General features: G+C 27.2%; 1 protein-coding gene across 1 annotated transcript; it reads right to left on the bottom strand.

Annotated features, from left to right (window-relative positions):
- Nucleotides 1-4,102: 4,102 nt before the first annotated feature.
- LOC100209717 (glutamate--cysteine ligase catalytic subunit) lies at nucleotides 4,103-13,246 on the bottom strand. The gene is made up of 17 exons (XM_065796348.1): nucleotides 12,917-13,246; nucleotides 11,766-11,902; nucleotides 11,368-11,477; nucleotides 11,193-11,242; nucleotides 9,754-9,823; nucleotides 9,303-9,371; nucleotides 9,099-9,215; nucleotides 8,862-8,920; nucleotides 8,535-8,671; nucleotides 6,547-6,621; nucleotides 6,282-6,398; nucleotides 5,911-6,049; nucleotides 5,592-5,797; nucleotides 5,315-5,501; nucleotides 5,112-5,170; nucleotides 4,893-5,013; nucleotides 4,103-4,817 (listed from the first exon to the last, which is right to left on the bottom strand). Exons 1-17 carry the CDS (start codon nucleotides 12,933-12,935, stop codon nucleotides 4,543-4,545), a joined length of 1,947 nt encoding a protein of 648 aa, XP_065652420.1. The 5' UTR covers nucleotides 12,936-13,246; the 3' UTR covers nucleotides 4,103-4,542.
- Between the last annotated feature and the right edge of the window lie 728 nt (nucleotides 13,247-13,974).

Genomic DNA, 13,974 nt, shown 5'->3' with positions numbered 1-13,974 from the left:
CGCCTCCGTTGGTCATTTTTTGCGACCATTGTGTTGCATAAACAAACTAATTTATTCTTTGTGGCTGGTGAGCCCGACTTTTTCCAATGTACACCACAACGACAAAACGGACATTAGGCTATCCCGCTGGATGTGGTTATGGCGCTCAATAACCTAATGACTACGCTGACACTCACGCACACGTTCATTCGGAAGCTCCACAATGCACATCGGATCAGCGCTCGCTGACTATGTGCTCAGATTTAAAATCCCACTCCATAGCACATCATTCCACACCAGCACGGGGCTCTTTTGGCTAAGAGCGATGGCTTATGGCCTACGGTGACTAATGTATGCATTCGATCAGTTGAAATCCATTCTGTAGGTCTTACGTCTGTCTCTGATGTGCTAGCCCATAATGAGTGAGTGTGTTTAGCTTTCTATTCACCCGATTTGAAAGTGAACAAAAACATAACGAGACCATACGAGACGACCAAACGGTACATACTAACGCACTACACCATCACACCTGTTGACATCAACAGTCTCTAAAATCAGTATATCAAATATTTTTCTTTATCATATACTTTTGTTCATAATCTTTTTTTGACCTTATCATTGTATATTTATTCAGATTTGTGTTATAATGTGTGAATGAGACCGCATATTAGTGAGAAGCATAACAGCGCAAAAAAATTTTCTACAAAAATACGTATTAGCGTATTTTTATAACAAATGTATTCTTGGTTGGAATGTATTGAATGTACTATTAGATAAGTTTAGACATATCACGATCTCATGTTTTTTGTTTCTATCTATATACTTTTCTTGTTCTGACGTCGCTAAGTTAGTTTGTTGTGGTTCGATCTATACAGTGTTCACTAACGTTCGTTTAGTCGTTTTGTCAACAATACTGTTTTAAACGTTACATTTTCAAGTGGTTATTAGCTATTAGTAAATCGCATTTATTGTCTCATCTGTTTATTTTCTCACTATTCTCTGCCTACTAATTATATGTCTGTATGTTTTTTTTTATTTCTGGCTAATCATTTTTTAATTTATCTGAGTCTATTTTGTGTGATAGCTATTTTCTCTACTTATCAGGCGAGATTTATATTTCTCATACTATTGGAGTTTCCACATTTTCTACCATACTTTCTACTAACTACTTTTATACTAACCACACACCATCTTAACTTAGTTTCGATGTTTATGAGTGGTATTTACTTATTATATTTATAAAACACATTTCAGCCATAAAAGAAACGGTAAGTTACTCATAGTTATTAATTACTATTTTCTATTTGCTTTGTGTTATTTCTATACATTAAAATTGTTTGTTTTAATACATACGCATATATGCATGCGTACACGTTTGTCTCTTCTAGTGTAAGTGTACATGATATTTATTTGTATTTACATATTTGTTTATATTCACACCACGCGCATCCCTTACCACCCTCATGAGATCTCTAAGAATGTTGGAGCTGTATTAAAAACTAGGTTAGAGATTAGGTTTTTTGGCTTTTGTAGTGTAGTTCTATTATATTGCAATATTGACTAGTATGACGTAGAGTGCAGGCGGTGAGATCTGTTGCAAGGACACGCCCCTGACGAGTGGCGTTAGTGCAGATCTCGGACTCTCCGAAACGTCATCGGTGATCGCAGTGCATTTCTGAAGAGGAGGATCACCATTATCCACTACTTAATTCTGATTGGTTATCATGGCACTAACATTTTTTTACCTCTTACACCCAAGTATTATAACGTTTTGTGAGCTTTATATTATGAATTTGTTACATTTACGACAATTATATACTTTTATCTCAGTTTTCAATTTATAATCTAGAGTTTAGACCATAAATAGTTGCACATTTATTAGCCTATTTTTTCTTTTTATATTGCCCGTACTATTATTTTTTTATCATTTTACTTGATATTTCGTTATCTACTTATTTTATGTTATTGTTTTTGTATGGTGCGATAATTTTAGCCATGGTTGCCGTTAATAAACCAGCGGATCTATATTGACTTGTTTACTCATAGACCATTGTTTTATCATTTTTTTTAGGATGACTAGAGTGTGAGTTATTGTTCACCCTTTCCCTGAGTCCTAATTTTGATTCCTCCTTCAAAATAGTCTTTACATTCATTTATGATTCTCACTTCTCACCCAATGACATCATCTACATTCTACTTCTATTTTCGCATCTTCCAGGTTAACATAACTGGACGGCTCCGTTGGTCACTTTTTGCGACCATTGTATCGCATAAACAAACTAAAATATATACATAAAAGTTTTTAATAGCAATCAAAGTTTATAAAAATAATGAAAACTTTTAATTTTTACAATATAAAAAAAAATATTTCCAATTATTATTCCTTCAATCATTTTTCAAAAAGAAGACAAAATTTTATAAAGAATAAAAAAGAAATGCAAAAACATTTATAAAGTGTTTTTATATATAAAAACACTTTATAAGTGTTTTTGCCGTTTAAACGTATGAATGTATATTCATATATAATGCATACTCATAAATATATTATATACTTGTATTTTTTTCTGTCTACAAGTTTGCGCGCGCATATTGTTTACAAAAAAAAGCGACTTTGGACGGAAACTCATCTGTAAAATAATCCACAAAAGTTCATATTAAAAACAGTTATCTTTTGGCCCAAAAACTCCCGATCACCAGTTTGCGCATGTTTTCAAAACTAACTGTCCTAGTAAGTGGATACCATGCAAAAGTAAACTTTTTTTATCAATGCAATGCATTTTAGTAAAGTTGCACCGAGCAGTAAACACCTTAGAGATGCATATTAAATTAAAAAGGGTGTAGAAGAATGAAATAAAACTACAAAAGGATTGATGTCTAGCGAAAAAACAAAGAGCCTCTAAGAAGTAAAATACTATAAATTAATCTAAATAAAATGTAGTAAATATAAACATAAATAGTAATCAATAACCGAGGATGGTAAAAGTTATTAATTGTTGTGCTTTGTAAAAATGTTCTTAGTGTAGAGCATAAATATGATGCATAGAAATTCTCAGTGATGATGAGTTCGTGCTTTATGGTACAGTATGGAAATAAGAAGACCCTTAACTTTCATCCGAGACTGGCATCTCACAAGAAAATCTACTCTGGGTGTTCACCAGGGTATCTAAATATTAGAGTGTCCTCTGCGTTATCGCGAAAGACATTTTCTCAGGGTACCCCATCTGGACGGTTGCGGAAGACCTCTGCGTTGACACTGAAGTCAGAGGGCACTGAGTGGAGTTAAATACAACTTGTATACAATTGTAATTATAAGTATATATATATATATATATATATATATATATATATATATATATATATATATATTGTGACAGGTAGCATTATTAACCTAAAACCATATGGAAGTTTGTATATCAACAAGTAAAGGTATAAAATGTGATTTGTAATTTGTATAAATAACAAGATTCATCACTTATAGTTATATCTACTTATGGTCATTAATAACTTAATTGTGCAAATATCACATGATTGTAATGTTATAAAATCTTAAGTGGAGTAGAATTACTCGTTTTATAAAACAGTTAGTAGGTAGTCTCTTATCATTTAAAGAACTTGGAGGTGCAGTATAGCAGATGGGTTTGAAGCGAGCTCTAAGCATATATTACGCCATCGGTAAAGAAGGAGGCGTGAACTTCCTAGATAAATGCTCTTCTGTGGTGTTCTGTGATAAGATCGTTAGGTCTTCTTGGGGCACTTAAGATAAAAATCAAAAAAATGTTTATATTTTAAAATATATTTGTAAAAAAACTAAGAATAAATTAAGAACAAATGAAGAATAAATTAAGAACAAATGAAGAATAAATTAAGAATAAATTAAGAATAAATTAGCACCTCTGACATTTTAAATATTTTTAGTAAAGCTTATATATAACAATTGTCAAGTTAATTTTATATATCTTTGATATATTTATAAGTTTATATGTGTTATATATACTTGTAATGTTTTGCACCTTATTAGCCTCCCGAATTGGGCGTCATTTCCAGCCGTTCCCTGTATAAATTTTAATTTAACAGCATTTCGTTTTACCGTCTTATTACGCTCTAGCTTTATAGAAAACAAAAGTTTAAGTTATAGTTTGTTTTATTCCACTTAATAAACCTTCAATAAATACAAGTGGCAAAAAAACGTTTTTTACAGTTTTATTAAAAATTGACTAAAATATTTTCTATTTTTACATTTTTTTTATTTTATATTTTGTTGTTTATGTTATTATTGCTATTTCATTTACATAAGTTATATCTTTTTGTCTTTTTTTATTTTAAATTATTTATATAATTAAACCTTTGTTTATAACAAAGTCTGATTAAAAAGTTTCACTATATTGCCGGCGAGATCATCAGTCTTGAAACTTTTTACAATTTTTTTTTTTAGCAACAACGTTTTAAATGCGAAGAGCTATTTGAATTTTAGAGCTATTTCAATTTTATGTTTTTTTTAATGTTACTTCATTACTTTAACAGAAAAAATTAGCCCAAACTTTTTATACAGATTTTATATTATCGTTAAGCTATCAACTCTTGTTTTCTTTCTTGACGTATACATTTAGTAATTTTTTCGACTTCCTCTAGCATCTTTTTACAAGATTCGGGTACGTGAGAGCATGTTTTTGTTTTTGCATCAGCAAACAGTTCAGGGCAGCTCTCTTCTCCGTTACTAATTCTGACACACTTTTTCATGAGATCATACGTAATTTCTTTGGAAACAACTGAGTCAAACTTGTATAAAGGGTGTGAACGAATGAATGTGCGAATCCACTTTGCAGTTGTCATTACCTCTCCTAAATAAGAAAAACGAAATCAAAAACATGAAAAAATTTTAATTTATAAAGTTCTTTACGAACTTGTATATTTACCTGACGCCCTGGCTCTTATTAGTGTTAGATATTGACTTATTGTACACCTTGTATCAACATCAATATCCAAATGATTAAGATAAAACTCAATTACATTCATTAGGCCAGGAAACTCACTTCCCTAAATAAAAGTAATTACATAATTTATTTAATAGCTAGTTGTAACTCAATGTAACTTTAAAGAAACTTTATAATAACTAAAGTTTAAGAAATGCTAACCTTTCCATTTATTATTTCGTTCATGGTCATTTCTTCATAAGAAGCGTCATCATTTTCAGCTAAATCATAGAAACCAAAATTGCATAAAAATTTTAAGAAATAAAGTGCAAAATAACTCAGCACCATACAAACAACATTATATAAAACAAAAACACGCACACACAAGAACAGAAACTGTAAAGACAACAAATTTAAATAGTTACATTTTTCTAGATTCTTTCTGAAATAAAATTTTTGTTCTAGGACTGCGTCGCGCTTTACACCTCTTTTCATATTTTCTTCAACTTTTGACATTGGAATAATGAGATTTAAATCATAGGATAAAATAACTCTAGTTAACAGTACAACAAATGTGACGTATGCAGCATTTTCAAAGTCAGTCAGTTGAGTCTAAAAAAAGTAAAAAATAATAGCTTCAACTTTATGATTATAAAAACAATAATTTAAACTATTTTTAGAGAAAAAAAAACTAAAAGTTACTTCAATTGGTCTCATTTCAACTCTCCACCCAATGTTGCTTCCTGGTGGTGGAGGTTTAAATCTAACAGATTGCCAATTTGTAGAATTTATGTTCTCAAAATGATCAACTTCATCTTCATCACTAATATGCAGTTTTTCTTCATATACAGCAAGAGGATCACGAGTAAAAAGATGGGCAACATGTTTTGCAAGTTGTTCATCAATTCCTTGAATAAAAAGTTATGTTTAATTTTTATTAAAGTTTTTTTTTTTAATAAAAGCTATAAAAAAAATATATTAAAGCATATATTAAAATACCTTGAATAACTCTATTTCTTACCTCCATCAAGAAGAAGTTTTAAATGCTCTTCGTGGTAAAAAATAGGCATATCGTTAAAAGCTTCGCCGTCAGGAGAAATATACATATCAACACAGCTATATCTTGATTTTGGTAGTCGAAATTTTTGATCTTTTAATGGCTGCAAAGAATAAAGTATATATAATTTTTACAATGCATGCATTTATTGGTTTTGCGGCGCTACGATTTATTTTTTTATTTTTTTTATTTTATACGTTTTATAGAAAAATTTAAACTTAGATTTTTTAGTGTCGTTTTATTTATTATTAGTATTTTTTTTATCAGTATATTTTACCTTAAATGTTTTACAATATATTAATAGTATGAAAGTATAAAAAGCCAATAAAATTTACTTTCAAACCAAGCTCTTCCTCAGTTCGGTCATCACACATCATTGAAATATTTTCCCACCTTGTATCAGTATCTAGCAAATAACCTTTAATACACGGAGAACTTGCAGATAATGCCATCTAGGAAAAAGAAAAACCTTGTTAAAAAATATTTAAACGTAAAATTAAAAACATCAAATATTATAATAATAAAATACTATAAGTAAACACAAATTATGCACTGAAGTCATACTATAAATTGAATAGAACTTGAAGTAAATTAACTTACTACTATTGGCGCTAAGACTGCTTGTTGATCATATAGAATACGAGCCTCTGGAACATTACATGCTTGAAAGGTAACCTAGTAATGTTTAAAATTTTTTGTCAACAAAGCATTTTAAAATTATATATTTACAAGCTTTGTATTCATTTTAGCAGTAATATCGGAAGATTAAAATCAAATAAAGTTCTAAATTTCTTACTAGCTCACTAGAATACTAAAAATAATAAAGAACTAATGTATGAAAAACTTTATTTAGACTAAAGTAAGCGTAAATTGTGGTTAAATCTCTTTAGAATAAATTAAAACCTCGTCTGATTTTTAAGTCCTTTAAGCAAACTTTTTTAGACTGGAATAGCATAAAAATATGTTTGATGTTTCAATCATATTTTTATGCTATTCCAATCGAAATCATACTGTAATAAATGTGAACGAAAAAGCTAAAAAAAAAAAAAGGCACCATTTTGACCGTATTTTTTAGGGAACGAAACACACAGAAACTCGATCATTAGTACTTAATATGCGTGTTTGTACTTCATGACGTACTTACACGAAACATACGTCTACTTTTCAACATCTTCTATGGTCCTTATTCGGCCTAATTTTTACTTCGCTATCTTTAATTGCGAAGTTGAAATTAAACCAAATAAGAAATGATTAGTGTTATATCAGTTTCACTCTATATAAAAGTTTTATTTAGCTCAAAATCATAAAATATTTTTAAGCAAAACTTTTATTTAGAGTGAAATTAATTATAGTAACTAGGAACAATCTTTATGTTTTACGAATTTTACGTTCTACGGACATTTTTTAAGAATAAATTTCTTACGAGAACAAAATATTGAAAACTTGATTAGTTTAAAAAGCTTTTTCTTAATTCTTAATTTTCTTAATTAAAAGCGAAATTTGCGCGTTTAATCAATTAGTTTTAAAAATGATTTAACTGAAAATTTTAATTCAAATCTAACGACTTGGATAATGGAAATAAATGGATAAAATAAGCTTTATTTATACACTGAATATACTTTTTTAATTCTTTTATGATTTTTTTTTATATTAGAAAATGCTATTAAGAATTCTATACACTTTTAAAAAATTTTTACGACCTTATTTTTTATAAATTTAATTAAGAGTTATTGCAATTACGATGTTTTGTTAATAAAGACGTACTAACGTGAATATTATGAAGTTATCGAGTGAATTAAATTTTAGGCAATTAAAAAAAAGCCTATTTTTAATACAAAAATCTTTATAATGCGCTCTACTACATTTTGATTAAAATTATGTACAAAAAACTTACGCTAAACCTTTTTAAACTTCCATAGCGTATTTGCAAGGTTAGAATTAATTTGTTCTCTTAATTTTTGAAAAAATCGAATTATTGATTGTGTTGTATACCTCGAAATAAGGTTTTTCTGCTCTATTAAAATCTAAGTTATAATCAAAAAAGTTGCAGAAAAAACATATGAAGAAAAAAATATTTTTGTGCGTCGTCTCCTAAATTTTTTATTTTTTAAATCGTTTTATCTCAGAACACTAAAATGTAAAGATAGAATTCGAACCTTGTATAAAGTGATAAGCGTCTGAGAAAGATGATTTAATCAAAACGTGAAAAACATCGGAATTAGAAAAAATAAGAACGATCGTGTAATAAATGAAATTTGAACTTGAGAAACAAATATGCAAAAAATTAAGATGCATAGATTCCTATTAGAATAGTATGTAAAAAAAAGGAACATGCGTCAAACTACATTAGGATAACAAAAAGTAGGATAAACAATTTGCCTCAGGCGGCAGATGTCCAAGGAGTACCAAATAAAAAGAAGGTTACTAAAAAAAGCTGTCCAGGCGGCGTGAAGGTTCTTGACCCCCTTGGCATCTAAAATATAACCATTTTTTCTCTACCTATCTATATCACCTGCATTTTATCTGAAGCAAATACGAATTAAAATTTTAGTATAATTACATATTACAAAAATAGAAAAAAATGTTACTTGAAGACAGCCACAGCCTAATCCAAGTACCACAGAGTCTAAATGAACATGGTTAGGCTTTAAAACAGCTTTATCCTCAACAGCAAAATCGGGTACTTCTTCGAGGAAAGGATTTGGAGTATTGACATCTCGAAAAACTAATAAATAAATTAATATATATATATATATATATATATATATATATATATATATATATATATATATATATATATATATATATATATATATATATATATATATATATATATATATATATATATATATATATATATATATATATATATATATAAACATATACAATTTAAAAAAGATAAAACAAGAACTGACTTGGAGCTTCCCCGTAGACTTTTCTTTGTTTGCGCATTGTTATCATTTTTGCTAGGTTCCTAAGTTTCGAATTGTTAAAAAGACTTTTACAAAAACATTTAACTTTATCAAGCATTTACTAAAGTTCCTTAATGCTAAACATTTTTTAAATGCTTAACATTTTTTTAAATGATGAATATTTTTTTAAATGCTAAACATTTTTTAACTTTAAAGTTAAAAGTTTAAAAATAAGTTTACCGAAACCGTGGATGAAGCTGATTAAGAACTTCATCTGGAACATACAATGATCGAGTTACGTCATTATTTTCATATTTGAACTGAATTGGTGGGTAAAAAACATCTGGTATTCCAAGCCTTTTGTAAAAAAAAACAAGAGTTCACGAAAATCTCATAGTTTTGCTGATGCAAACCCATAAAAATTAAATAAAACTCAAAAATTACCTTGGGTATGTTGAAACCGTTACAACATTTTCACCTTTTCCACTTAAGAGGGACAATAGTTCTTTCCTCCTAAATATGTAAAATTGTAATTTGTTTATATTAAAATCTTGGTTTATATAGTTTATAAGTCAACATTCAAAATAACGTTTTGCAATGCAGCAGGTTTGACAAAAGATTTTTATGAAATAGTACTTGAAATATTATAATGTTAAAATATATTGTTATCTAATATGCATATAAGTATAATGGTACAAAATATGATGTGAATTTTACATAAAAACAAATGAATAGTTTAATTCTTAAACACTCAAGTTATTGATTAAGTATAAGTTTCTAGTTTCTTGCCTGAGACACATAATGATTATAGTTTTGATCATGAAATAAGTAAAACACTGTGTAATTTGATAACATATGTTTTATTAAAAAAGTTAACGTTAAAACATCATTATACCTAAGTGTCATATTTGCTTCAACGGTATTAAAATGAGCAATATTGCCACCATATGGCATTCCAGGAGATGCTAAATAGAATATATATATATATATATATATATATATATAATATATATATATATATATATATATATATATATATATATATATATATATATATATATATATATATATATATATATATATATATATATATAGGGGAAAGGCGCCTATGATGGCATAGCGCCTATGATGGCATACCGGTCATATTTCCATTAAAATTGGTTTTGGTAAAAAAATGATTAGACCTACATGAATATACTGACTTTACATTAGTTTTAGTGAAAAAACGTACCTTGTGCACAAGTATTGTTTTTATAACCAACAAAAATCGATTTTGGGATGTGCTGTTGTAGTTTTATTTCCTTCATATATTTAAGATTGTGGTTTTACTATTAACTGTGCAGAAATGAAATTTTCATGCATTTTATATTCAAGTTTTGTGCATTTAGTAGAATAGTTACTTTAATTTTATCTTTTGAACAAAGCAGACACAGCTTGTTTTAATGAAAATGATGACTTTTACCCATGATGGCATATTGACGAGTTGGGGATGTTGAAATATTGACGAGTTGGGAAAACCTTTTTTTTTTATAAGAAAAACTTATTTTTAAGTAAAGTTAAAAGAAAGCGATGCTCCAAAATTTTTTTTTTGGTCCAAAAAATACGTAAAACGCAATATATCCTATGCGCATGCGCAAAATTTTACAGTGCTTGTGTGTAGCATGAAATGGTAAATTAGGATGGTTTCGAGTAATTTCTGGCTTTTCTGAGGGAAGACTCTAAAGTTAAATGAAATCATTAAGTTACCCTCGATCCTAACTAACCCCACCCTCCCCTATGCCATCATAGGAGCAGTGGTTGCCTATGATGGCATGCTTGTGCTTTTTTTACAATAAGAATAACTTATAAAAAAAATAAAACTGATAAAAACTCCCAGGGTAATTATTGTTCTAGATGTAACAAGGAATGTATCCATATCAAAACTTTTATTATTGGTCTTCAGGATACTGAATAATGAAGCTTCAAAGTTAAGTATGCCATCATAGGCGCCTTTCCCCTATATATATATATATATATATATATATATATATATATATATATATATATATATATATATATATATATATATATATATATATATATATATATATATATATATATATATATATATATATATATATATATATATATATATATATATATATATATATATATATATATATATATATATATATATATATATATATATATATATATATATATATATATATATATATATATATATATATATATATATATATATATATATATATATATATATATATATATATATATATATATATATATAGTTGTTACTATAATTATAACAATAAACCAAAAAAAGATTTGACATACATTCCATCATATATTCACACATTTCCGGTCTCCACGCTGTTTCAGTTTCTCTGTTAACAGAAGTATATAATTAAATTTCTCTTGCATTAACAGTTACACTGACATTTAACTGCAAATAAAGTATTTTAATTTTATTATTGTTTTTTAATAGAGTAAGATAAAGTCTGCTACATACCCTGGATTATCATTTTCTGCTTGCTGTAATATTTCAAGAAGGTCTTTTGCCTTATTTAAAAGAGGAGCAGATTTTTCCTCGTCAATTATCTTGATCATAAACATTTCAATCTAAAATATTAAGTTTGATTTACAACAACAATACTACTCAAATATCTTACTAATAACTTCAACAATAATTGTAACTAGCGATTCGTAATGATATTATGAGTAACAACATTATTAGTAAGTCAACTAATCAGATGCGTTTTGCATTAAAAAAAGAATAGTTTCTTATAATTTATTTATTTTTTGTTTTCTCATTTTTTAAAAGCAAAAATCATTTTAAGAAAATTGATACAATTTTCTTAAAATGATTTTTGCTTTTAAAAAATGGGTTATCGAAAAAATTCTATGTACCTCATCTCCCCATTTTAAAGTGTCATAGTTAATATCTTTCACTTTGTTGTACCAGTTTATGAACTGAATTAAACCGTGGGTCTTTATGTGTTCTTTCCATATCTGAATCTCTTCATAAGTAAGTGAGCGAATGTTTCCTAATAAATTGAAATATTGCAACTCATTAAAACGATAAAATAAATTAATAAGAAGGTAAAATTATCATAGTTTTATTTTTTTCTTCTTATACAAAAAAGATTTTTAAAATAAATTTAGCGTAGAGAAATGTATTTTAAATGCTTTTGAAAAATTTTCTTTTTAAAAAAAAAACAACGGAAAATTATTTAGTTTATATGTTTTATTTTTTTTATTTATTATTTTAACTTTATAAAACATTTTTGTTTCTTGTTATTATAATTTATAATTATCATATTATAGCTGAAATTATTTTTTTATTGCTATAATATATAGATACTCTACTAAACCGTAGCAGTAATGTTATCGGGTGCTTTTTACTGTAGGTATCACTGCTACAGACATCTGGAATAGTGGCAGAGTAAAAACAGGTTCTAGTAGCCATCGAAAGGTAGCAGTAGTGGCTTCAATAATTTGGTATAGACGCACAGCGCTTACTTTTGCTATTTTCTATATTTATAAGAGTTAATCCTGATGCCATAATGTCCACCAATATTTTTTATTAATACTCAACATTTTGAAAATGGTTTTATATAAGTAATATTGGTAATAGATTATGATTCTGAAAATCTATAAATTAGTAAGAATGCTTCAAAAAACCTGCGATGAGTTTGGTTTCATTGTAAACAATACCTTCTACGTGCTGTAACTCAAAACTTACTTCTACTCGTTAAACCATAACGGAAACTTTAGTGTATTTTTTAAAACTTTCATTAAATATTGTTATTCTTAAGCTAAAATTACATTAGTTAATAAAAAATGTTTACGCTTTTTTCTTACTAATTACTCAATAAACTTGATACTTAAAGTTTACAAAACCAAGTGTTAATTTATATGTCTTTAAAATAAAACTCTTTAAACAAGTTTATTTTTATAAATATCAAATAAAAAATTTTAAACAAATAAGAACTTAACTTGTTTTGCTTTTCATATTTAAAAAAATAAATAAATACTATGTAGTTTTTTAAAAGTTTTACCTGAGGTTAAAACACCCATAATTGAATATTTATCTCTTGAACGGATAAAAATTCCTCAGAGAAATAGATTTGATAAATCAAAAATTGATTTAAATAAAATCTTCAAAAAACGAAGAGAAATAAAAAACTTCTTAAACGAAGATAAACTACGTAGATCTAAAACGATCTTGAATGGCTGGTTGCTTTTTTGACTTCAGAAGTAACTGTCGCATATTTATATCGCTAGAGATTTATTAATATTTAAATCTAGAGTTTATTCACGCTTTTAATTATAAATGCCTTTTATGTTTTTAGTAGGCATTTTTTTTGTATAATGTATTTGTTTATAATGATATTTTAATAATAAATAAGCGTCACAGTTGTGGGAAACAAGCGCCATTTCAGTTGCTGGAAAAATCTAAATATTTCGTAATAAGGAATAAGGGCACATATAGATTTGGTAACTTATAGATTTCTTTTTTAAGAATGCTTGTGTCAACTAACACAAACATTCAATACAAAAAAAAACCTAAAACTTGTATATAGAGGTGAATTTTTGTGTAGTGTTGAAGTCAGTTCTAGCCACTTACATACTAACTTTTCATTTTGTTTGTGCTTTTTCCTTTGAAAATTTAACTTTTATGCATAACGGTTTATTTTTAGTTAAACTTTAGGAAAACTTTGCAAACTAATTTACCCCAAAAGTTTGCGCCCAAGGTAAAAATGTTCAAGAGTATGTAAAAAATGGAAGATAAGTTAAAGACAAAATTTAGAGACAAAATCAATCAAATTTATCAATTAAAGTTAAACATTTAATTAACCAAATATAATGTTAGCAAAAAACTTGATATTTTAAAAAATTGTATCGAAAAATATGACACGAAATAAATATTTTTTTAAATCTTCTTCTGTATTATTTTACACACTTTTTTGGAGTTTTTACAATGGTTTAAAACACATTTTAAACCATTTTAAAAACAGGTTATAACCGTTATTTCATTGAATACTAGCCATTTAAACTTTAACATCTTTTTGTTAGAAGTTTGCATAAGATGGGTTTTAATTTAAATAATAAAAAA

Source organism: Hydra vulgaris, chromosome 04 (assembly GCF_038396675.1).
Source record: "Hydra vulgaris chromosome 04, alternate assembly HydraT2T_AEP".
NCBI lineage: Eukaryota > Metazoa > Cnidaria > Hydrozoa > Anthoathecata > Hydridae > Hydra > Hydra vulgaris.
This window is presented reverse-complemented; position numbering and strand designations above follow the sequence as displayed.

Bases quoted from the DNA above. Each gene is read 5' to 3' on its own strand.
- LOC100209717 (XM_065796348.1), bottom strand. The intron at 11,478-11,765 runs GTACATAGAATT...TTAATATTTTAG, and splicing joins CTTTAAAATGGGGAGATGAG to ATTGAAATGTTTATGATCAA. The intron at 5,171-5,314 runs GTAACTATTTAA...TCTATGATTTAG, and splicing joins CAGAAAGAATCTAGAAAAAT to CTGAAAATGATGACGCTTCT.